Source organism: Empidonax traillii, unplaced genomic scaffold (assembly GCF_003031625.1).
Source record: "Empidonax traillii isolate 1590-97213 ecotype Southwest subspecies unplaced genomic scaffold, ASM303162v1 scaffold105:size1093405, whole genome shotgun sequence".
NCBI classification, from domain to species: domain Eukaryota; kingdom Metazoa; phylum Chordata; class Aves; order Passeriformes; family Tyrannidae; genus Empidonax; species Empidonax traillii.
The window spans coordinates 74,542-99,048 of NW_020955298.1; the positions used below are offsets into that span (position 1 = coordinate 74,542).

A 24,507-nucleotide genomic window follows, 5' to 3' on the forward strand; every position below is an offset into this window, starting at 1 on the left:
TCTGGTTTTATCTTGTTAATTGCCTTAATGAAATTGTTCCTGTTTCCCGTTTTGAAATGCTTAAATTGCAATAGCAAATCATTGCAAATGGAAAAACAAATAATTTTCGATTCCTAAAACACAAGCCCTTCCCTCCCTGTGCAACTCTCATCTCTTAAAGTTATTTTCCTCACATATTTTTGCAATAAGGACTCTTTTGATGAACTATGAGTGCCTGTATTTCCTATAGTAAATATAAAAAAAGCTGGTCCTCCAGCTTTTGAGACTCAACATCACATTCTCTCTTACTTACATTAGATAAAACTAAGAAGGATCTACAAGACACATTTCTTTTGAAAGGTGCTTTGATCCACTTCTCTCTACTCAGCCTTGAAATCCTAGAATTTAATCTTTCTAATGAAGCTGCTTGAGGAGCAGAGAATGTGTCTTCATCAAAGCAGCACAACTGCACGTGTTAGCCCTGATTCTGTTATTGAGACGTGCGAAATCTCAGCAGTGTCTTCCTTCTCCTGGCTCATAAATGCACATTTATTTATTTGGAGGAAGAAGGGTGAGTGCCAGCTCTATAATGTGCTCGGTTTCGTGTACTCTGAGCTGCAGAATTTACCTGTGAGGTCATGTGAAACGAGGTTTATGTGTGTCAGGCCATGAAGTTGCTCCATGCCCAGCCTTTGATAACACCGAGGCTTGGCAGTGGAGATTGTGCAATCAGAGGGAAGAGGATTAGAACTTTCAGGCTGGAATCCAACCAAGTGTGTGCGTTACTTGACTTTTTATTACCAATAGACTTTGGATACCTGAACTCTGTTTCTGTGGTGAACACTCAGATACCTGTTCAGTTGTCTCATTAAATCTCACATTAAATGTGTCCCTCTCTGTACCTGTGTCCACACACACACTCTTACATTCAAAGCAGTGGCCAGAAATGTAAGATTATTGTTTCATTCCTGCATTACATTGTTGGGATATGTTTTAAAGGAAGTCATTTTCCCACTGAAATTGGGAATGCCCCATCCCTGGAAGTGTTCAAGGCCAGTTGGGATCGGGCCCTTAGCAACCTGATCTAGTGAAGGGTATCTCTGCCCATGGCAAGGGGATTGGAACTGGCTGATCTTTAAGGTCCCTTCCAAGTAAAACAATTCTGTGATTGTGTGACTGACAAGATTTAAATTTTGGATGTTTGTTTGTTTGTTTGTTTTCCGAAGAATGTTTCTGCTTTTCCTTTCAATAGTCTGTAATTTTCTAGATCTAAAAAAAATTTAGCGTGGCAAATGTGGCCTTCAGATTTTACTTTGTTAAATTAACATGTCGCAAAGCAGAGGATGTGAAAAACAAAAACATGAGAGAACCTTCCAGCTCCTCAATCAAAACAGTCCTCATCAATTTTATTATACTTTATGGTATATGTGGGCAAAGAAGAAAAGAAAAGGACATTGAGTGGGACATTGAAATGTGAAATTTGAAAAACTGAAGACTTCTGAAAATTGAATATTCTTGAAATGCTGAATCTTGCTAAAGTGTGCACAGCCCCTGCACTGTAATTGGGGAATGGCAGCTGCAAGAGCTGCTCATACCGGTTTATTTTAAATGCAGGCCTCGGAAATAGCATCTTGCTGTTCAAAAACTCTTCTGGGGAGACATCAGTGTCTGTTTATGCAGTGTAATCCTGGAGATGGATTAATGGCTTGTTCACTTTGAGTCAGAAATGCGAAGAAGCAAACAGTTCACCTGTGTTCTCTTGCATTGACCTGAGGTCTGAGAAGTGTCCATCCCACAATGCACCCTTTCCTTCCAGCTTTATGGACCATTCCTGGCTGCTTTAGATGAGCAGCAAATCTTATGGAATTCTGAGTGAGGTCTCTATTGATAAGGAATGTAGCTGACTTTCTATGTACTCACCAACTTCTGCCTTTTTCTGTTCCTGCTTTACAGTTTGTCTTCACCTCTCTATAGATGCCTTTTTTTCCACATTAGTTCTGTGATTCTGATTCCAGTCAGAGGGCTTGGATTACACGGGTTTCTCCCTTTTTTACTCAGTGCAGATCTTCTGGAACATCAGCTCTGTCCATTCCAACCCTTCTCGTATCCAGTCTGTCACTTACAGGAAGTTTGGTTGAAATTAATTTGCCAGTTTTATTATTAAAACACGTTTCTGTTGAGATTCCACTGGGCTATGTGGAGCAGTAGTTGACTTGGCCACCCTGGATCTATTCCTTCCAGTGGGGCTCCCTGGGATGGTGAAGTCTTATTTGCACAATAAATACCCATATTGAAATTCTAATGAAAGGTGTTATTAGCATGAAAGTGACTTGTTCATGAATGGTCCAGTTAAAAATAATTGAGTCAAATTCTTCTTTTTCTCATACCAGCTTAGTTTCTCTCTGAGTGGGCTGGACTGGCATAATTGAGTGGAGGATCCAGCCCATTAGTTCAGTACTTTCATTCAGTGGGTAAATACCCAGTCCCTTAAGTAGGGAATTAATAACAGGGAGTAGCATACCAAATTTCCCATGCACTGGGTTGAAAATATTTTACACAGACTATCTTTGAAGTACTGCACAGGCAAATAACTTGGCTTATTAGCATATGTTTCATGTACTCTCTATGAAAAATAATGTTTCTAGCCAAGATTTTTTTTTGTAATTATCTTTCAGTTAGTTTTTTGCTCAGCAGTCTACCAGAGTCTCTTTGTTCTACCCTGTTTTCATTTTGGCAGTGTATTTTCTTCTGGTCTTAAACCTGTTCTCCTGTAAATTCATGATCACACTGAGAGAAAAATCCCCAAGTCCTGAGGCTAGAAAATGAGTTACTAAAATGATTTCACTTAGTCAAATATAGTCTGCTCTGAATAGGAAAGTATATTTAACCTACTTTTATCAAGATTACATTATCATCCCTTAAAATATGTTTCTCCTTTTGAGAATATGTCCTGCCTGTTACATGATTCAGGGGAAGTTTTCTCTGGAAAGGCATGACATTTTGCAGCCTTCTGTTAATGTCAACCCTTTGCTTTCACCTTCTCACCTTCCCTCTTACACCAGGAGGGAAAGGGAAGCTGCAGTTGAAGGGCAAGAAGCACAAGAGGGGGTGACCATTTTTCCTGATTCTGCATCCAGTCTGATTGACCCCAGTTTCCCATCAAGACTTGTATTGGCCTCCTCTCAGGTGACTGGACTGTAGTGGCAGCTTTTGATATCTCCGCTGTAAAATGGGAATTGTAGTTGGCCAATTCCAAATGTACAAGGGAGAAAGCATTATGCCACCACCTCATGCTGCTGTGTTTGATAGGGCAGATATGTTGCTTACAGGGATCCTGCTCTAAGCATTCCAAGCAGAGTTTTGGAAGTAGATTTTCTTCATGAAGATGAATCTGACAATTGGAACATTTCAGCCTCTTCTGTTTCAAATCAATGTGACCTTTGAAAAGCATGAAGAAACTGTGCTCCGAGCTGTTGAATTTGTTCTCTTCTGTTTTATCATTAGTCTCCCTCTTACAGGGCAGATTAGAAGAGAGGCATTTAGTAATGTGATTTTTTTTCTATTGCAGAGCTCTTCAGAATCTGTCAGACCTATGTGCTAGGCAGTGAATTAATTCTATTGCTAAGTCTGTACAAGTAATTTTTTTAAGCTTTGGATAGATTTCGTGCTGTTAAGGTACTGTATGTTCAGTTACTGCTACGACATGGAAACAAGTATGACCATGCTTCTCTGTTAAAAATAGTTCAACTCGGGCTGACACATCTCCTTTGTACTGCACAGGTGTAACAGAGCACACAGTGAGCTGCAATAATCTGTTTGTTCCTACTATTCCTCATAACTCCTTAAAACAAATTAAACAAAAGGAAACAAAAGCAGTCAAGTTGTGGGGTTTTTTCCCCTGGTCTCTGTGTAACAAGGATTTTTGTGTGTGCAGCTGCTTGACATGTGTCTAGAGAACTGTGGCCCAAGATTCCAGTCTCTAGTTGTGAAGAAAGATTTCTGCAAAGACAAGCTGGTGAAATTACTGAACCCAAGATACAATCTGCCGATTGACATGCAGGAGAAAATCTTGACCTTTATCATGGTGAGTCTATAGAGCAAACAGTAAGTGCTCCCAGTGTCTCTGCTATATGGGAAACATGTAATGGTGCAGCCCATTTCTGTACCACAACATGCCCTGGGAACCTCTTCCTAAAGCAGACCTTGTTCTTGCTGCTGCTGCTTCACACAGTAGTAGTGAAAAACCTCCACCTTCTCTATTCCCTTCCCATCTGTGCACGTGCTGTGACTGGTTGCACTCAACAAGCAGGATGAGAGGTAACTCTGGAGCTTTTGTGGTTCCTCCTGCTTTGAATGGAGTCATCCAGGGTGGGTGTAGGGAACGACCTTAAAACATAAGGTCTTTAGGACCTCACATTTTAAAAGCATTTGTCTGACCATTTCTGTCACTGTTTTGTTCCTCATATTTCAACACCAGACCTGGGCTCGAGGTTTTCAGGGAATGGTGGATGTGAGCGAAGTAAAAGAAGTTTACCTGGAATTGCTGAAGAAAGGAGTGGAGTTTCCATCCCCTGACACCAGCAGTGGTGGACCTAAGGTGAGGATATACAAGGATACTTCAAGAACAGGATATGTTAATTGTTTGAGCTCTGCAGACAAAGAAGGTGTGTTTGGTTTGTTTTTTTTTTTTTTTTATTAAAATGCTCCAGGGCAGAATATGACAAAGCTACTTAAGCACGTGAGCAGGAATCGGTTTCAATTATAACAGCTAAGATAACAACAAAGAAACCTGACCTATATAATAGTTTATTTCCAACCACAGATTAGTGAATGTGTTCTCAAAAGTGAAGCATCTCTGTCTTGAGACTTTCAAAGGTTTGGCTATGCTATTTACTTAAAAAAAAAAAAGAAAAGAAAAAAGAAAAGAGTGCTGAGTGCTCCAAACTTGTCAGCTTCTGAAAGCCTCAACCAAAATGAGTAAGGTTTTCACAGAACACATACTGTTCAGAACATGAGCATCCATCTATCCTTAAATCAAGAGTTGTAGAACTATAAAAAAGATTATCATCTATATATCTCTCCAGCTGTTTTCACAGTCCATGCACAATAACTGTTATTTAAGCCTGTGTCATAGGTAGCATTGTGTAGCATCCAGAACATTAAATATAAGTATGGCATGAGCATTGGGCATCAGCTGAAAATACAGTACATGTTTTAAAGCCCTTTTCTCCAGTTTTCTTTTTCTATTATAGGAGTTTTCACAAGAGTTTTGGGCAGTGTGAAAGCCATCAACCACAGGGTGAAATCTTGTAATTACAGACCTAGATGTCTATAATCAGTGAAGACAGGAATAATTCAGATTTATCCTGAGTTTTATTTGATGGCTGAATAGTGGAGTGCACAAAAGCTTATGTATTTGAAGGTTGTTTGACCAAGCTGTGTGAAGAATGCCCTCAATAGACAATAATTTATTTTCCTACCAAGTACAGCAGAGATTATTTTGTCAACCACATGTATTTGACAGTTAAAATCTGGCAAACCTTCTGTTGATCTCATCAACAGCAGACCTGAACAGAGTTTTTACCTCGGTCTCTAGGAAGTGAAGGACCTGTGGTGTGTATTCCTGTGCTGGCTGGGTTTGGATTTGAATTTTTTTTTTTTGGCAGTCAGATCAAATGCAATGCAGGTGAAGCTTTCTGCAGAGAGAGTGTTCCAGCTCTTCAATGCAGAAGGCTTTTGTAGTTCACCTTCTGCAGAGCCCCAGACTCAACCCCCCAGCCTTGCTACTGCTTCCAAATGTGATCTCATTCTAAACTGTCCTTCCTTGTAAAACTGCAGTGGCACTTTGGGAAGGGCTCTTGGCTGTTGGATGGCTCAAGAGGTCTTTGCTAGACTGTTCTTTAGCCACACTTCATCTCCTGTGCTGGAATTAACTTGCAGGCCCTTTCCAAAGGCACCTGAATTCCAAGCCTCATTTCATTGCAAAATAGCTGTTAGGTTTATTTTTGTAAATAGACCTTGCTCAACAAATTCCCTGGGAACATTGATTATGAGAAAGCTGCTGCCCAGTTGTCTGGTCTGACAGGGATGATCCTCTCTCAGCAGGATTGTCTGCATCACTTCTTTTGTTCAGCCCAAGCTCTGCTCTTTTGTCTTTCCACAGACACCTCGGTCTTCTACGAAGTCATCGCCGTCTTCTGCTTGTCCTGCCAAGCGTTCCTTGCTGCCTCTTCCCACGGGCCCAACACTGTTGTTGACTCCAGAGCAGGTGCAGTACTGCAGGTTTAGAGCAGGGCAGGTCCACGTGAAGTGTGCTGTGAGTGTGTGAGTCCAGTAGCCTGGCTGTTCAGGCCACTGCAGGGACCATCAGATCAAGTGATTACAGCTCTAAATTCATGGGTTTGGGTTCCTGGAATCATTTACTCGAATGTGTGAATATCTAATCATGTCTTACAATGCTGAACTGTAAATTAATAAAAACTACTTCAAAGGTGAGTGAGAAAGCCAAACTTACTTTTACATAAGGCTTGTGTGAAAAGATTGTTGTGAAAAGCAGGAAGGAAAGGACAGTTCCCCTCTATTCCTGCTTCCCTGTAGCTAACTAAAAGGAGTAACAGTAACATTAGTGAGAGGGATTACCTGCAAGGAAAACAAGTAGTGCTATCAGGCTTGGGTCTTAGTTTGATTGCACATATAAAAGCTGAGCTAATTCCATTCATTTTCATGGCAAGTCACTGGAGTAAAATAATGCTAATTAGGCTCATATTATACCTAATGGGGAAGAAAGTATGTATGAGGGATAAGAATTATTCTGCTTGATCTGCTCACCTACACAATACTCTCCTGTTGAATTCAACAGATTGGGAAACTGTACAGTGAACTGGATATGGCAAAAATGAACGTGAGAGTCATGTCATCAATATTAAAAGAAAATGCTCCTGGCTCTGAAAATCCAGATGATATGAATCTTTTACAGGTATGTGATAATTCACTGGTGGGGCATGTAGATTTGCTTAAAGCTGATTTTAAAATACGTTGCATCCTTTCTTTTGACATCTGGATTCAGACTGACAAATGGAATCCATCAGCAGGTTTTGTTCTCTGGTTTTTTTTGCTCAGCTTTTCTTTTGTCTCCTTCACCTGCCCCTGACATCGAGATAGTCAGGAAAAGACAATACAGCTTGCAATGCAAATGTAGGCTCTAGGGAATTCCAAGGGCAAAGGAATTTCATAATGGAGCGTTCTCTGCTAAGCATGTTCTGTCAAACAGCCCAGAGAACATTCCAGCTGAACGCAGTTGCCTTGTGGGAAAACAGGTGATGACACAGTCTCGCTCTCATCTCCGTCCTGCACTTTTCAGTGCTCCCTTTGTTATTACCAGTACCTTGGAGGCAGACTGAGGGCCAGTGAGGAATATGAAGCACTGGCTTGACCTCAGAGATTGGGAGCTTGCTGTGCTACAGGTGAATCCACGTGCTCCTAAAGTGTAGCCTGAAGGAATTGTATTGCAATAGTCCAGCTTGGATTTGACAGTGAACGTGTGGATGTTCCTTCTGTGATATCATTTCTTCTACTTGCTTATGCTGTGTTTTCTATTTCAGAAATTAAAAATACAGTATTACTGTAGCATTTCAATAGTGACCTATGTCAATGGAAATTTTCCTGTTCCGTATTATATGAAAGAGATTAAAAAGCTTCTATCTCATCCTTCTGTTTCTAAACTTACCTCCAAACTTTTATGATGAGGATGGATTTTTAGCAATTTTACAGCATTAAATGTTTTGGAAAGTTAATCTAATTTTTGCAAGACTTGAGTGCAATTCTTCTGCCCAGTGTGGAAATTTTCCTTTGCAAAGAACCCTTATTGGGTGCTGTTGAGAATACAGTGGTTTAATCTGCATGGCCACCTCTGTCCAGTCCATGACAAGGTAAATGTTTCTGGTTGTGAAACAGGAAAAGGGTGTCTTTCCTTTCCTGTCTCCTGCTGTGGCCCTTCTGCATGTGGCTGCATAGATTCAGTTGCCCACAGTAAACCAGTGGATTCCTATTGACACTCCCAGTAATAAAATTGTTGGCAAAAGGTTGAGCGCAGGGTGTGGAGTTCCCATATGTGGGAGAGCGACTGAAAACTCATTCCTTTCACTGTTGTTCTTTCCGTTCTTTTTCCCCTGTGCATGGAGTGGAATAAAACATGAAGCGTGGCCAGCCTGTTCCTTGAACAGTGTTTAATGTTCCCTTTTGTTTGTGGCACTACCTGGATTGCTTGGATTAGGCTTTTGTTGTCAGAGAACAAAGTCCTTTATTAAAAGAGCTGTTTGTTGAGGCTTTGAGTGAGTTGGAGGCACTGATTTCAGTCCTTCTGACTGCATTGAGTCTCTCAATAAATGCTAAAACAGGGTGAGCTTGATCAGTGCAACATGTTTTCAGTTCTCTATCTTCATTAGTGGCCAGGCTCCTCCCTTTCTCCACCCTGTTTTGGACAAGGTTTAAGATATCAGATCTAACTTGAAATAATGTGCTGGCCAATAATAGTAGTTAAAGAATAGCTCAGTGTCAGCCAAGAAGAGTCACAAACTTTTGTACTGGATAGTGAATAGATATACTGGATGGACGTGCAGGAATGTGGGTCCAGGTCAGCAGCTGGTAAGAATTAGCACAAATGTATGGGAATCACTGATGATTGTTATTCCAGCTGCTGCTCCTTCACTGTAAAACTCCAGTTTTTCAAAACAGGAGAATGCACGAGGAGCAAAGCCTGGCAAATCCGTGCCTGAAATGAGTGTCTCAATTTCCTTCTCTCTGGATTATTGATACCTGCAAAGGAGCCAGTCTGCTTGTGTAATGAAGCCATAAGAAATACATATTTTTAAGTGCTGATCAGGTAGTAAAGTGTGGAGTCTGAGAGGTTTTAAATTTAATTACAGACATTAAGCTGAATAGGTTTTTGTGTGTTTTATCCTGGGCTATGAAGATACAGTACTGAAAAGTACAGTACTCTGTAATCCTGACACAGATTTGGCAAAGGGGTGCAAAATTTCTTTTTACATAAATAATTTATCTATGTGAAATGTGTGGGGTTTTTTGAGAAAAAATCAGGTCACTTTGAAGATAATACCAGAGAAAATTCTGGATAGCAGGGTGCAAATAGAGTGATTTCCCCCCTCCATTTTTTGTTTCCTTAAGTGGAACAAGCCGGCATTTGCAAATGCAGGGGGAAAAAATGTTGGCTGAGTTAAAGTTCCTGTTGCTAAAGAATTTGTTTCTTTGAACATGCAAAGTTCTGCAGAGGAGAGTAATAGAAACAAACTGTGTTCCATTTCAACCGGTAATAATGCTAAGTTCTGCTTGATGAACCCTCATAATTCTCCTGTCAGGTGGCTCTGAAAGGTTTGTGTGCATAGGTGAAGTGCATCCAGACTTCCCCACTTAGAGGAATAGTTAGAGCTGGACACTTGTGACACTTCTGACCTTCAGGCCACCATTGTCTTTTCTCCAAGCAGATGTTGAACAGGATTACATCCAAGCATCCTGCTGAGTTTAATCAGCTTCAAGCAGGATCAAATCACGTTTGCTCTGCATCACCCAGAGGGGTCCGTGTTATTTTGCAATGTGTAATTTAGACTTTAGAGACTTTTCTTTTTTATCTTTAAAAATAAAGGTGGGTCAAGAGGTAGGGAGGGGTTGGGCAGGAGTGCTGGCCATGGTGGTGGGAGTTGTGAACCTGCACTGCAGAGGTCAAACACACGAGCATTGTGCTATTTGCAATTCAAGCAAATAGCACATGTGGTTTGTGTAAATTAAGGAGTATTGCCTGTGAGTCTGCAACGCTCCAGTGTCTCATCATTCATCTCCAGAACTGACAAACTGAGAGATCACACGATTTATTTATTTATTTTTTCTTCCCTTGTCTCGGGCAGAAACTGTATAAGACCTGTAGGATGATGCAGGAAAGGATCATGGAATTGTTGGTGACAGTGGAGAATGAAGATGTGATAGTTGAGTTAATACAAGTAAATGAAGATCTGAATAATGTCCTCCTGGGACATGAAAGGTAAGTGCAGGGCCTCTCTCCTCACACTTGGAATCCTGACTGAATTAAGTGCACTTAGTGGACAGATGGTCCCTGGTGTTGATCCTCCACGTGGGACTGATTTTATCCTTAAATCCAGAAAAGAAACACGATTGCAAAAGGGGAAGTTACATATTTGCCTGCTTCTGAACGCTTCAGGAGTGGTTCAGGAAGGTAGTTAGAAAACAGTCAGAATTTGACACTTCTTTTTGGTAGTGCCCAGTGAATTTGTCATCAGTCTGCTGCAAAACCTTTGGTGCTGGTGATGGCCCTTATCTCTGTTAAGTGTCTGTGCTTCCAGGAAGGAATACTTGTTCTCCTTTCTAAGCAACTTGGACAGCTTTACTGCAGGAACTGGCCATGGAGCAGCATTCTGCCTCATTGCACACCTAAGAGAGTCACTTGCTGTTCTCAGCTGGATTGAAACACACTGTTCTGCTTGTCTTACAGCAGAAAATGTTTCTTTCTTTCACACATGAAAGCACTGCAGGGCTCCTGTTGACATGCTGGGTGTTTGTCTGTTATGGCATTGGTAGCATGACTAGATGCCAGCAAAGCTGAAATTAATGTTAAACTCAAAATTCCAGTGTTGGCCCCCAGAATATCACATGAATACACTCAGTACTCAGATTTAATAGGGGCTACCCTTTCATCTTAAGTAGTTGTTCTCTTCTTCCATGGCTAAGAAATGTTCTAGAAATCATTCTGCATCAAGTGCAATGGTTCATGATTAAATTTAGCAGATTTATAGAATTCAGTCATCTTTTCTTTTTAATCCTCTTCCAAATGCTGCACTGAAAATATCACTAATTCTTTCAAGTGTCATAGGCCCAAACTTTTGGCCTAATCTTGACAACATTTAGTTGTCATTTATCCCTAAATCTTATGTCTGCAGTACTGTTACCGTATTTTACAGCAATTGCCTTGAAAGAACTGTGTGTTCACTTCTTGCTTTAAGAAGTTTTTCATTTTAAAAAACAAAAAAGGAATTCTGTTCAGCTTTTGTAAATCCACTGAAGTCAGAGGTGGGCTTACATTTTTGTTACAACTGATGAATACTGGCAAGGCCAAGAGTCTCTTGAACTGTGAATAGAAGCTTGTGGGTATAATTTAACAAATTCTTTATGAAAGACCTGGTGTTTGAAGGAGTAATTAATTTGCTGTTATGAAACTGGACAGAAAATACTGCATTCTAATGTTATAATGTTAGGGTTTATTTGTAATGAATCTGCCTGGGTGCAGATCAATTGCACTTTGGAGTTGATAAAGTATGAAAATGTATTTAGTGAATTCTGTGTTGCAGATTTGTTCTTTGGCTCTCCCTCTGAACAATGAGATGTGCAAAGGGCAAACTGATTTTAACGAGCTGCATCTGCTTCATACTGTGGGTATTGTTCGAGGACAAGTCGTGCTGCATTTTCTGTTTCTCATTATTAATGTAGAACCCAAATTAAATCCGGAGCAGTCTCCGTTGTGCAACAGATGGCTCGTGTGTGTAACAGTGCTTCCCTCTAGTGTCTGCTGCAGCCTCTCAGTCCTTCCTGGATTTCAGAGAAATATTTTGTGTTCTGCAGTTGGAAAGGCTTTTTCCTTCTGTTCCTCTGTATTCTCTTTCTGGGCCTCACTGCTGCAGTAACACTGAGTAGTGGGGACAGTCTCGTGTGCTTGTCACTCAGGGCTCTTGGTGCTGAAACAGTGACCTTCTGGATGATGAATGTCACTTGCCTGGGTGTCCTCTGGACCCACAGTAGCACTGTTGCCACTCCTAGTACATACACACCTATGCAGGTAGATTTTTTTTGTTTGTTTCCTTTTTCAAAAAAATTATTTCAAATTTCTGAACTAGTGAGAGGGCTGTGTGCCAGAACAGCCATGTGCTTTGCCCTGGGATGGCATGAGGGAGTGCAGGGAGCTGCCCAGGAGGCTTCCTGGGATTCAGTTGCAAGAGTGTTGTGGTCGGGAGGAGCCAGGTTTGGTGCAGTGTGTGCTCACAGTCACCTGCCTGGCATGAACGGGGGCAAACCCTTGTCAGCTGTGCTTGGTTTTGTTTGGGAACAAACAAAGGGCTGTCTCCAAATGTGAGCCCAGGAATAAAGCAGGGGGTGTTAGGGTAGGTGAGCCCAGGAGCACAGCCCTGGAAGTGGACTCAGATTGCCTGTGCAGGGAGCAGGGCCCCACAGACACCACCTGTAACGCCCGTTCAGTGCCTCTGGACTCTTTTGATAATCAAACTTTAATTAGAACCAGTTTCATTTTCTTATGAATGACATCTCAGAAATGTAAGAATGAACATTTAACTCTGCAACTTCAACAGGTTCTCTCGAAACAGAGTTCGTTTCCTGGAGAACCAGAGAATACAACGTGAACGTGAAGAGGTAATTATGGCTGAGCTCATCAACTGCAGGACTGCAAACGGTCCTTTTTCTTTTTGTTGTGAAAAATACCCTTTTGATACATGCAAAATTATGTTCTCTAGTTGAGAGGTACAGGAGACAATACAGTGACGCTACTCTTCCTGATTTTCTAAAGTTTCACTTGCAGAATTACATGCAAATTCACGTAATTAAAATACAAAAAAGTGTCAAATCTGAAATGGAAGCTTGGTCAGGAAAAAAGAGAGAGAGATCTATTCAAATGCTGGTTTATTACGTCTCCAGCTAAGCACAATTATCTGCCATACACAAAATGAGAAACCATAATGTTTCTTTTCACTTGTTCTCTGTTCAGAATTTATGGACTGAAGTGTTGCACTATCAGAATTCACTGTTGCTGATGTTTTTTTTTTTTCCTGACTCAAAGCTTTTTCTGAATTGTGAATAATGGCTTGTAGCAAATCTTTAATGGCTATCCTTTATTGATTGATAATTATAGTTGTTAATTATATTGCCCAAAGTAGTTTTGCACATGTTTCAGCTTCTGCTAATTGTTTAGTCTAGGACTCAACATGAAAATGCATTGTGAATGCAGAAATACTGCTGACAATTATTAAAAAAAGGTAGAAGATGTTCTTGTTTTCCTTGAAAAGTCACTATTACTACAGACTGGTTGTGTAGGTGGATGGTTTTGCTTGCTGGATGCACTGTTGGATTAGTTAATAGTCCAAATGGTGCACTCTGTGCTTTTTTATATTATTCAGGAGTCTCCAAGTTTAAAATGCATCATCTTTAATTATTTAATTTTCATCTGGAGTGACCAAACCTGAATGATTCAAGCATGTGGTTTTATTAAGAGCGTTGGTTGGCCACATTTTTAAAACCAACATATTCACAAGAGGAACAAAGGGAACCCTTTTTTGGGTCCTAGGAAATATTGTGATTTTGAACCTTTCCTACCCAATACAGGACGAAAAGAAATCGATCTCCTAAGAATGTAAGAAATCTAAATAACACAAATAAGTAGCATGAAAATAATTGTGCAGGATTGATCAGAAGTTTAATATCAAACTGTACCTAAATAAGTTCACAGTGGCTTTTCAGAACTGAGTCCTTTCTGTTTTCTGCATTAGAACTGGTTTTCTTTATCTTTTGAAACTGATTTTTTTCTGGAATGCATTTTTTGTTTCATTAGCTATATTTCACACACACACATACAGAGTCCTGATCTTCTCTCATACTTGCCAATTTTTAATATCCAGATTTTAAAAGTTTATGTTCTGTGAAAATAACATTTTTTTTAAAAATCTATACAAGTTCCTTAAAAAAAAATCCGCCAAAAAACCCCACCTAAAATAACTTATTCTTTTTTAAATGTTAAGCTGTACAGGAAGCAGCCATCTGCTCCCTCAAGTGATCTACTTGGCCTCTCCATAGATTCTCCAGCTCCTGTGTCAGCAGCGGTCCAGGCTGACTCTGCAGTGGCTCCTTCAGGCCCCAGTAAGTAGTGAAACCCCTTTCCCTTGCAATCTGCTTTCCTAAAACAAACCAAAAACAGCTTAGTGGAGGAGTCAAGAAGTTTCTTGTAAGAAAGAAAACAAAAATGCTCCTTAACTTCAAGGATGCTCCTTAAATCTTCTTAAAAGGAGAATTGATACGGTAACCTAGGGAAAAAAATGTAAGGTAATACAAGGTTCCCTTTAAGATTTTTGCAGGGGAAGCAATAATCTTTTTTACCCCATTATGTAAATCTGAGCAGTAGAACATGCTCTGTTTTCTACTCCAGTGAGGCCTGTGAAACAGTCTTGGGAGTTGTTTGTCCTTGGAAGGCTTGGAAGAAAGAAATATGTCCAGAGTTTTTTCAGGAGGCACTTGGAGTTAAAAAGACTTGGCTTCAGGTGCCCTGAATTACTGTTTGTAGAGGCCCCTCTTTTACCCACTCTAAGAAAGTCCATATACTAAATTTAAAGGTGTGCATGTGCCCTCAGGAATAAATGCCTAGAATTCCATTTTAATCTTTTAGAAATAGAGAAAAGAGTTTAAAGTGGTATCTACCATGTAGAGCACTTCTGATGTTGTTCTGATATTTTAAGGAGATAAATGCCTTGGATCTATTACTTCTCAGAGTTATTAAAATTTTGCCTTTCATGTGATAAACAGCAATTCACTTCAGACCCTTTATAGGCCTTCCAAACAAAACTTTACTCTTACAGTGTTCAAAGTAACTAACATCAGCTTAATAATGTTAAAGTGATCATTAATTATTGCTTTGAATTTCAGATTTCATATCTGCATGCCCTGAAGATAAAAACAGGCATCATCCATCAATTTATCCACAGCTGGATTCAGCAACTCTTACAAAAGCTCAGCAATCCCCGTGAGTATCAGTCTCTTAACAAGGAGTGGGAACAGATAACAGACCCTCAGAGGTATTAGTGCTCTGCAATTCAATTAATCAGTATAGAAAGATCTGAGAACGCAGATTTAGTACTTTTGCACAAGTGAAAACTCCCTGTGTGCTAGACATTGCTAAACAGGCTTAAAATACACTATTCCTGCAGCACTGTTCAGTTATAGAGAGAGATGTGTCTCGACAGGCAAAATATACTTGAGATATCTGTGACTTTCTGCTGGAGTGCTGCAATGAAAGGAACATGAAACAGGTCAGTAGAAGAGTTTAAGGTAGGAGAGGTGTCCTTGTAGGGTAAAGTGTACTTGTTGAATGGGACACTGGCCCACCTGCCTGTGCTGCTCTCAGTTGTGCCTTACAGGAAAGACAGACCAGCAAAAAAAATAATGATAATTGGATTATACAGTTTTGCTCATTTCTTAGTTACTTTCCATGTATTACTCTCTCCTAGATTTGCAACTGAAGCACAAAACCACAGTGTAAACAACCCGGCTGGACACATCTATAGCAATGTGAGTAATGCTTGTGTTCAGGATAGTCATTCTGGTCTGGCAGCTGTCAAAATGAGAACTGCCTGGATGTACAAGACTGCTTCCAAATGGGATACAAAAGACCTGTTCTCTGCTCCTTCCCCATACATCAGGGAACACTGGGCTTGGTGACCAGGTCAGCTTTCACAGATGCTAATATCAAAGGCTATTTCCTTGGGTCCAGCACAATCCCAGGGGAGTTTGCAGAAAGCAGTTGTTCTATTATTTGTGTTTAATTTGTTGCTATGTGAAGCATAGCCATTATATTACTCTGGTGTATTTCCTATAGCAAATAAGATATTTTAAAAAAAAAAAAAGAAATATAAAAAAAGGAAAATCCCAAAACCACAGTTCACAGAAAAAAATAAAACACTTAAACCCCAAGTACAGTGTAAGACAAATGTCATGTGCAGAGAAACAGCCATGACAGAAGGAATGCAAAGAACATGAAGGGGCTTTGAGATAATGGTATGAATTTGAATACTGTTCTGGGATAGGCAGCAGGAAATAGAGAAGATAAGAAGCAGCCTCTAAACACACATGTATAGTCCTTATTTTAAACTGCAGATAGAAGCCAATCTTTAAGTCTGTGTAGTGTAACAAATTACACAGAAGTAAATTATATAAATGTGTTACAAATAATACTAAAAGATGCTTCAAAGTTTGTGTGGGGAGTGGAGATTAATTGGCTTGTTAACGGTTGACCTTAGAAGTTCAGCTGAAATAATCTGAGAGCAAAGATAAATCAGCAGTTACATAAGTTAAATCAAACCAGTTCTCATAGAATAACCTGTTTAAGGATTGTTATGCTTGATGTCCTTAGCTGGCAACTCTTCTAAGCCCAGTGCCTCTGAACCCAATAAATGTGAAGGCTGGACAGGCACCACTGAATGGACCATCACCAGCAGGTAGTAAGTACTGCAAACCACCTGTTTCAGAGAGGTTTATTTTTCTTGTTAGAACTTTTAGCCCTTTACATAATGATTGCCTAAGTCTGTGGGCAGCAACAATCAATGACAAACTCTCATATTGTTCATGGCTTTTATTAGAGTCTATCCATTTTAGAATTTAAGCATCTGGATCCATAGCAGATAATCTGCTACCTTCAGGAGGACACTAAAAGTAACATGCAATAAATATGCTTTTCATTGTCATTTAAATCTGGATGTATCTACCCGTCTTTGTTCTTCAGCTGCATCAAAGAACAAGCCACAATCACCTCATTACTACGAGATAATGGAATTTGATCCCTTGGCTCCCACTGAGTAAGTAACTTTTAAAACAGACAGGTTTTTTACATGCCAAAGGCAAGATGGCTTTCTCTTCTGAGTGAGAAAAAAAGACCACACCACTTAGACTGAGTTAACTGACCAACTGGATCACTGATGTAAATGACAGTGGCTGCAATCTGTATATTTTCTACCAATATTTATGGCATAACCAATTAAGGAATAAACTCCTATAATGTGCTCATTAGATGGCATCTGTAAAAACAAAGGAGTAATGCTGTGTCAGAAATGATCTACTAAAATCCTATCCAGTGATACAGAAAGGTAAATGAAATATGCTAAAGGATCCTGGTGGAAGAAGCTGATTGACACTTCAGCACAGGTAGTTCTGGAACAAGGTAACCAAAGGAATTGCAGTTCACAGCAATCAAGATTTTTAAGAGTGGTTTTCTACTGCATGTCAAGAAAATCATCAACTTAAATACAAACTACAAAAAGGAATAGATGGTGGGACTCTCCAGAGGGCCAAAAGAGTCAGACAGCAAATTAATATGAAACTAAACAGATGGCTGAACTCTCCTTTCTACCAGTAAATTGCAAAAAAAAAAAAAACCCTTAGAGCTATCTATACAAAACTTATTTCCAAGGAACCATTGAATTCTGAGGCAGAAAAACCTCAACAAAGCTTTCATTATTTAGTTTTAATTAGTGCAGTAATTGCATGGTGGTACACTTGCCATTTGCTTTTCGCAGTCCTGCTCCCAAAGTTGTTCCATCAGAAGTGACAATGTCCAGAAGTTTCTCATTAAATGTCTAATCAGAGCAGCACCACAGGGTTGCCTCTTGGTTTCCATGGAAACCTGGGCATCCTGCAACCAAAGCTACTCTGAGCAACACTATAAACCCTTGGCAGTCCGTGCTTGGACAGCTTGTCATTGGTGCCTTCTGTCCAAACAAAACACCTGTGATGTAGTTCCTCCTCTTTCAGATCTATTTATGAAGAAATCGATGACGTGCTGAAGACAGAAGTTAAAAAGAATTCAGAGTGCTGAGGGTGGAGGGGGAGTCTTGTCCTGACCACGTTATCCTCCGGTGCTGGTCCTTGTGCAGTGCTTCCCGTAACCCACAAGTGTATTCACCACGCAAGAGGTTGTGGCACAACAAATAATTAGTGTTGGAGTACTAAGCTGGGTGCAAGTTGAAGAGTTACTTGGATTTACACCTTGACAGTTTGTCCTAAATGCTCAGCTGTGCATTCTTCAAGGTGACTGGCATGGTTATTTCGAGGTATTAAAATATGACTTCCAAATTCACCTGTGTAGGAAGTAACACTTGACACCTGACACAAGCAAACCAAAAGGACTCTACATTTACAGAAACTGCAGAATCCAGTTTCTGTTTCGGCCTCACTGCTCTCTGTGTTCATCTCCCTGGAAATTTATAAGAGGGTTTTGATATACAGGACTTCTAAAATTGGGTCTCTTCATAGATATCTGAAGACACAGTGTTACTTTCCTACAGTCATGTCCTGAATACATATCTTCTTTTTTTTTATTTCCTTCCTAAAAACCCCCAATATAGAGAACCAAAGCTGGGACCCGAGGTGCTGTCATCCATGATTAACAGAAAAAAAACCCTGCCTGTTCCTATGTTGTTGTTGTTGCTTTTATTTCCTCAGTAAATACTGAAGGGGGATCAATTATTTCTCTCAATGTTCCTGCCCTGCAGAGATTGTTCTGGTGAAGGAAAAATTAATTATCTACAATGCAGATGAGCAGTAGTTATCCATTTACTTTAATTAAGTTGTTTAACCCTGTTAATAACAGTTTTATCTTTTAATAATTACAGTGCCTTATCTATTTTAATGCTGAATGTAAACTGTGCACTTTAACAGGTATAGTTCTCTGAATTTATAGGTTGATATAAAATTTGAGAACTTAGTTCATGTTCATAGCAGATAAGCTAATTTTTTTTTTGTGAAATACTGCATTTTAAATATTCCCTATGTTAACTGTTTAAGGGATAAGTTCTCAGCTGGTTTTGCAATTTTTGTAGCATAAAATTCCAAATAAAAGCAAATGCTTACTGAGAAGTTAACTCTCATTGCTTCTGAGTTTTTGCATATTTGTGTATTCCCTGAAACAGCAAATGTGTAGGTGATATTGGAAGTATTTTAGTGTAAATCCTTGGTGTGTCATTGCATAGTCACCAACTTTGCTGCAGGACCATTAGAACACCTTGCTTCTATCCAAAACACAGGTTTGGGGGTTTTATAAGCTCAGGTGAAAAGGCAAGTTGTTTTACTATAATTTTTCTTGTATTATTTGCAGCTGCCTGAGAAAACAGCTGAAAATAGGATCTGAGGTGGATCAATATTTTTCCCTACAGCTTAGTTAGTTGTATTGGCAAAACCCACACACACTGATGGGTAACAAATCAAAAAGGGCTATTTCGGTGGGGTAATCCATAATGGGTGATTGCTGACTGAACCTCCATGTATTTAAAGCAGCAAAATGGTCACAGATAAATGGAAGGGAACTGGCTAATTACCGAGGTTACAGAGCTTGTTTTACAGTTGAAAGGTGCTCAGCATCCACACAAACTTGGGCTTTCAAATTCGGGGGGGAAACCCACGTTTTTAAGGAACTGGCACTTAGCAGGTGGGGGGATGTTCCTGTTCTTCTGAAGCAGGTGGCCTGAAGAAGGAATGTGTGGGAGAACTGCCCTAATCAGTTCAGCTTTCAAAGAGACAATAGACTAAAGTCAACCCAGGTAAGAATTTCTTTCCCCTAGCCTGGATTCAAAGATTGATGTTGGGGTTTCTTTTCCTGAAGCATGCTGGAATTATAAAGCTTGCTGTTGTCTTCATACAGATGTATTTAATTTGTGTGGGCTCCGTATGTTTTGCTGGATAAAATTCATCAGAGAGATGAAAGAATGAAAACTTTTAAAACTTTAATATACAGTGAAGACCTGACATGAATGTCATCCAGAATCTGTTTAGCCAACACAGGCAATTGGTACAGTAATGCATTTTAAAGGTACTATCCATTTATTTTCAGAAGAGCACTTTTTTAATTATTGTATGCAAATATAACTGAGACTCAAGTAACTGGAAGACATTTCTGATGTACCCATTACCTTTTCAGAGTCCAAGCAAACCAACATTAGTCCTACTTTGTTAGATCTCATCTGCTGAAAGGGGTAGAAAGAACTGGCCTAGCAGATGAGATACTGGCTGAGATTAATTCCTGTCTGAAAATGAGCAGGTCACTTAAACTTGCTCTGCAACTCCTCGTTTGCAAAGCAGTGATAAAGTGTTATTACACCCACCCCACAGATAATGACCAAAAGTTACATAAATACAGGCTTACGTGGTCTGGTGGTAAACAGTGAGTCCCTCTGAAGAACTGCTGTGCTGCTGGGCAGGTTCTGTTGGACTCAGCCTTGGAATGGGGCTGATTTTGGCTTTTGAGGAGACTCCTACACTGTTAATTTAGCTGCACTTTAGAGCAGTTGTTTATGTACTGCCCTTCCCTTGGAGCATTTCATACCTAAGCCAAGCCTGTCTCTGTGTAGAGGAGCCCAGGGTGCAGCTCTGCTGAGGCACAGATCACTCATTAGAGTACAGATACCTGAAATGAGTAAAACACAACATGGAAATAAGGTGGTATTTGTAAATGGAAGCCATGCCACAGATCTGATGTGCTTACACTTAAATTACTGTTCTAATGATAACAGTTTCAGAGCAGTCTGCTCTTACCAAATGAACTACTGATGCAGTAATAATCTGAGAGGGTGCCTCATCTTCTGAATCATCATCTCCTCTAGTGTGCCAGGGAGGGTTACCCAGGAATACAGTCTAACTTTATTTATTTATGAGATTTCCTTAATTGGTTATCTGGTTTTACCTTCTTCTAAAGTAACTTAACATGGAATTTATTCTCCAGAGCCAGCAATGCAATTTTAGATGCTTAATAAACTGGCTTGTTCTTCTGTATTTAAATGAAGATCCTAATTTACCCTTGGGTTTAAAAATTTGCCTCACAGTATTCAGGTAACATTTTATAAAAAGATGGCTTGGGAAAACCCTCTCAATTCCAGGAACAGTGTGTTCCCTTCCACTGAAGAAATATCATTCCAACTGCATTAAGTTGGTTTTAAAAAAATTATATATACTTTAATAACATCATGTGCCCGTGTTGGTTTAATAATATAATTTCATATTGCACAGTACTCCTGCAGTTTTTCCTTCCAAGGAAAAATGGTCTTAAAACTGTCAGTCAGGCAGCAGAAGTCCTTTTTTGTAGAGATGGCCCATTATTGATATCCAGGAAGTGGCAACTTCTGTCCTTCCTTTGCTTCAAAGAAGGTGTAAGAGAGGGTGATCAAATCAACTTTAGCCATTTTAGGGTCCTCTACAAAATCTGGATCAATGTAGAAAAAGACAGGCATGTCCACTTCCTCTTGAGGATTTAGCCTCTGTTCTTCAAAACAAAAACACTGCAGGGGAAAAACAAACAAACAAACAATTAGACAATAGTGATGGTTGGCAGTTTTATCTCTGCCAACACGAGAGAAAGCTTAGCCTTTTAATATCAACTCTCATTCCCTGTACACCCTAAAATCCTGGGAAGGATCAGTCATATGAGCAACATGACAGCAACTGTGTTCCTCTTGTATTACAGGGAAAGAAATTAGCTTTTAATGAAGTGTGCAAAGGTGCCACTGGGCCAGCCCAGCTCACCTTGTTCCCACCTGCCCTCAGGGTCAGTAGTACTAATTTATGGATAACTATTTTCTTTCGTGTGAAGGAAAAAGGAATCTTTGCTTTGCTCACACTTACTTGTATTTTATTGAAATACTGTCCTGCTTCAAAAGGGATCACATTGTAGGTGGAGATTCCGATTATTGGTTTGTCAGTAGGATTTTTCGCTTTATAAAATGCCAGTGCAGTCTCTCCTGGTACCACCTGTGTAACATAAGCGTACAGTGATTTTTCTTCTTTTTTTTTAATCCACTGCAGCCCTCCACCCCTCAAACCAAGTTCTTTGGACTTCAGCTAGAATTTATTTTCTCTTTTGCTGTTTTAAATTGTCTATTTCACAAATATTTTGCTTATATACAATCCATCCCCATTCAAAACTAAAAGCTCCAATATTGTTATATGTATTTTTAATCTTAACCTGTTTGCCCCTGAGACTTCTATTATTCTCAGCAGTTAAGCAGCACACAGAGATTTTCAATATGCAAATTTATATATGGTGTACATTGAATTTTTGAGGTTGTTCCTTCAGTACTGGCTCAGAAATAATTAAGAAGCACGACTCCTTTTTAGAGTTTTTTTGAGAACCAATTTTAAATAGTAGATTAAAATGTTTGTATTTTTTTAAATATATAAACAGTCCTAGGCTGTAGTAAGGTATGGGGCCGGTCTCTTCTGCAGTGAGAGGACCAGAAATGGCCTTAAACCGAGACAGGGGAGATTCAGATTAAACATGAGACAATTTTTCACTGTTCGTGTGGTCAGGCTTGGAACAGCATGCCCGGGGAACGGTGCAGTCACCATCCCTGGAGGTGTTCCAGAGATATGTGCATCTGGCGTGGCGTTATGTGGTTTAGGGGTTACAGTGGCAGTGCCAGGTGGATGGTTGGAATGGGCGATCTCTGAAGGTCTCTCTTCCAGCCCTGACGGTTCTGTGTGAGAGATCTGAGGAGGAACAGGGATCGGAGCGACTCACGTAGATCTCGCTCTGCTGCGGCTTGAAGTTCCACTGGATGCTGGAGTGCACGTCGGCGTTGAACGTGACCCTGATGAGCCGGTCCCGCACGGGCTCCATGCTCTCGATCCGCTCCGCGCTGCTCCCCGCGCCCGCGGTGCCGCCGAGCCCCGTGGCCTGTCAGGGAAGGGCAGTGAGAGCCCCGTGGCCTGTCAGGGAAGGGCAGTGAGAGCCCCGTGGCCTGTCAGGGAAGGGCAGTGAGGGCCCCGCGCCCGCCGCGCCCTCCCCCGCCCGCGGGCCCCCCGTACCTGGCAGTAGAGGCGGTAGAGCGGCACGGCCGCGTACGACAGCCCCACCATGCCCACGGCGGCCGCCGCGATGTAGCCCACGGCAGAGCGGTTCCGCCGCCGCCACTCCTCCTCCTGCTGCCGCGTGAAGGGGTTGGAGCTCCGCACGCCGCGGCTCCCCGGGAGCCCGCACCGGGGCAGCGCCCCGAGCCGCAGCCCGCGGGCACAGCGAGCCCAGCCCGGCCCGCACAGCGCCATGGCCGCGGCGCGGGGGCTCTCGGGAGAGCCGCGGGAAGGGCCGGGCGGTGCCGCCTCAGGGGCGGGAGGGAAGGCGGGACGAGGCAGGAACGGGGCGGGTGGAGCCGCCATCGCATCCCCGCCCGCTGTACCCCCCCCGCCATCGGAGCGGTGCGGAGGCGCGGGGCGTCCCGGCGCACCCGCCCGTGTTCGTTCCCTCCGTCCCTCCCCAGCGGGACCGGGTTGTGTACGAGGTAACTGGCGCAGCCCCGAGGGCTCCCGGCACGGAGCGGTGCCGGGGCGGGCGGTGCTGGACGGGAGAGGCACCGAAGGGCCGGCCAGGAGCGGGTTCAGCGAGCGGGGCACGGCTGGGAGAGGGGGTTTTGTCCCGCAGATGTCTCAGCGGGGTCCGCACCTAAGGTGCCTGGTACCCAGGGACCGAGGGATAACCAGGATACCCCCGGTACCAGGGAACAAGGAGTAACCAGGTACTACTTAATGAACCTGGTACCAGGGCACCTCAGGTGTCTGGTTCCCGGTTGTTGATGGATAACCAGGGTACCTCAGCTGCCTGATTATCCCTCAGGTACCTGGTTATCCCTCGGGTACCACCCCAGCGGCTCCCGGATGGGCGATGAGCCCAGGGCTGCTCCTGCTGGTCCCTCTGGGGCCGTGCAAATCCCTCCTGGTTGTGGACACTGACCACCGGCCGTTTATTTGTTTGTTTGTTTGTTTGTTTGTTTTCCCCAGTGGTGGTTTGGTTCCTGGTAATTTCACTTCCCACAGCGCAGGGATTTGTTGTTGTTCAGGCACAGATATTGACACGCTGCAAAGGGATTTAGAGCAGTTTGCAAACAGCAGTAACTTCAGGATGGGCACGGTCAGGTAAATTCACAAACAATAGATTTTCTCACGACTGGTCCCATGCACGGTAATAAACTTTGCTCTAGCAATACTTGATTTTGCAGCTTTGGAGCAGTGCTCCTCTTCTGCTGTGCTGGTTCCAGTAACATGAACCCCACAAGGACTAACAGCTCCCGGTATTGCTTGATTTTCCATTTAGATGTGCTGAATAAGAGAATGGTAAAGGCTAGAGTGAAGCAATATTGTGGCATTTCCACTGTTTTCACATAGTGGGTTTTTGATCTTTTAACGAGAGATCTGAAAACTGCAGGAAATTTTACGGTGTTCCAAAGTGATTGTAGCATTTTTTTCACGTAGATGTTGACCTGCAGGAATTAGTCAATGTTTCTGTTTCCTGGTGACCTGTTGTATGTGCTAATAAAAGCACAGTGTGAATTACTGGGGGTTTGTTACATTAGTGGTATGTAACCCCATTTTGTGTGTTTTGGCCTGCCCTACATACTTCATGTGAGAAGTTCATGCCCACTGAATTCTAGACAGTAAGTTAAAAAAACATGAGAAAAGACACACAAAACACCTTATCACATTCCAGACAATGTTGCCTCCACAAGAAACCTTTGATGGAGGAAAAAAAAATATTGACTTTTAAATTTTAGTTTAGCGGTTACATTACTTTATCTTGAAATTTTAATCTGTTCTTTCCTTTTTTAGAAGATTTTAATCACTAGGGATTCAGGTTTATCCTAATTCCTACCTCATAAATTAAGAGGGCATTAGGATGTGAGATGTTTTGGTACCACATACAGCGAA

General features: G+C 41.4%; 3 protein-coding genes across 5 annotated transcripts in view; 2 read left to right on the forward strand and 1 right to left on the reverse strand.

The window, feature by feature from the left end:
- The window catches only part of TOM1L1 (target of myb1 like 1 membrane trafficking protein), a 33,484-nt gene extending 14,806 nt beyond the window's left edge, over window positions 1-18,678 (forward strand). For all 3 annotated transcript variants that reach the window (XM_027882443.1, XM_027882442.1, XM_027882441.1), the window contains exons 4-15: window positions 3,914-4,063; window positions 4,457-4,576; window positions 6,143-6,247; window positions 6,839-6,955; window positions 9,897-10,030; window positions 12,363-12,423; window positions 13,803-13,920; window positions 14,701-14,797; window positions 15,282-15,342; window positions 16,184-16,268; window positions 16,553-16,625; window positions 17,578-18,678. In XM_027882443.1, the coding sequence (XP_027738244.1) occupies window positions 3,923-4,063; window positions 4,457-4,576; window positions 6,143-6,247; window positions 6,839-6,955; window positions 9,897-10,030; window positions 12,363-12,423; window positions 13,803-13,920; window positions 14,701-14,797; window positions 15,282-15,342; window positions 16,184-16,268; window positions 16,553-16,625; window positions 17,578-17,641 (1,176 nt within the window). In that variant the 5' untranslated portion in view covers window positions 3,914-3,922 and the 3' untranslated portion in view covers window positions 17,642-18,678. The remainder of the gene's footprint in view (window positions 1-3,913; window positions 4,064-4,456; window positions 4,577-6,142; window positions 6,248-6,838; window positions 6,956-9,896; window positions 10,031-12,362; window positions 12,424-13,802; window positions 13,921-14,700; window positions 14,798-15,281; window positions 15,343-16,183; window positions 16,269-16,552; window positions 16,626-17,577) is intronic.
- Window positions 18,679-19,527: 849 nt separating this feature from the next.
- LOC114056851 (cytochrome c oxidase assembly protein COX11, mitochondrial) lies at window positions 19,528-22,869 on the reverse strand. Its single transcript, XM_027882435.1, has 4 exons — window positions 22,618-22,869; window positions 22,331-22,486; window positions 21,436-21,561; window positions 19,528-21,092 (listed from the first exon to the last, which is right to left on the reverse strand). Exons 1-4 carry the CDS (start codon window positions 22,852-22,854, stop codon window positions 20,910-20,912), a joined length of 702 nt encoding a protein of 233 aa, XP_027738236.1. The 5' UTR covers window positions 22,855-22,869; the 3' UTR covers window positions 19,528-20,909.
- Window positions 22,870-23,061: 192 nt separating this feature from the next.
- STXBP4 (syntaxin binding protein 4) overlaps window positions 23,062-24,507 on the forward strand; it is a 65,227-nt gene continuing 63,781 nt past the window's right edge. The window contains exon 1 of the mRNA XM_027882431.1: window positions 23,062-23,087. The gene's annotated coding sequence lies outside the window, so the exon portion shown is untranslated. The remainder of the gene's footprint in view (window positions 23,088-24,507) is intronic.

What these genes read in the sequence shown, in the direction of transcription:
- LOC114056851 (XM_027882435.1), bottom strand. Translation starts at nt 22,854, where the DNA reads ATGGCGCTGTGCGGGCCGGGCTGGGCTCGCTGTGCCCGCGGGCTGCGG. An exon ending in TCTACCGCCTCTACTGCCAG is followed by an intron (nt 22,487 to 22,617) that starts GTACGGGGGGCC and finishes CTTCCCTGACAG; the next exon opens with GCCACGGGGCTCGGCGGCAC. An exon ending in CGCAGCAGAGCGAGATCTAC is followed by an intron (nt 21,562 to 22,330) that starts GTGAGTCGCTCC and finishes TATGTTACACAG; the next exon opens with GTGGTACCAGGAGAGACTGC.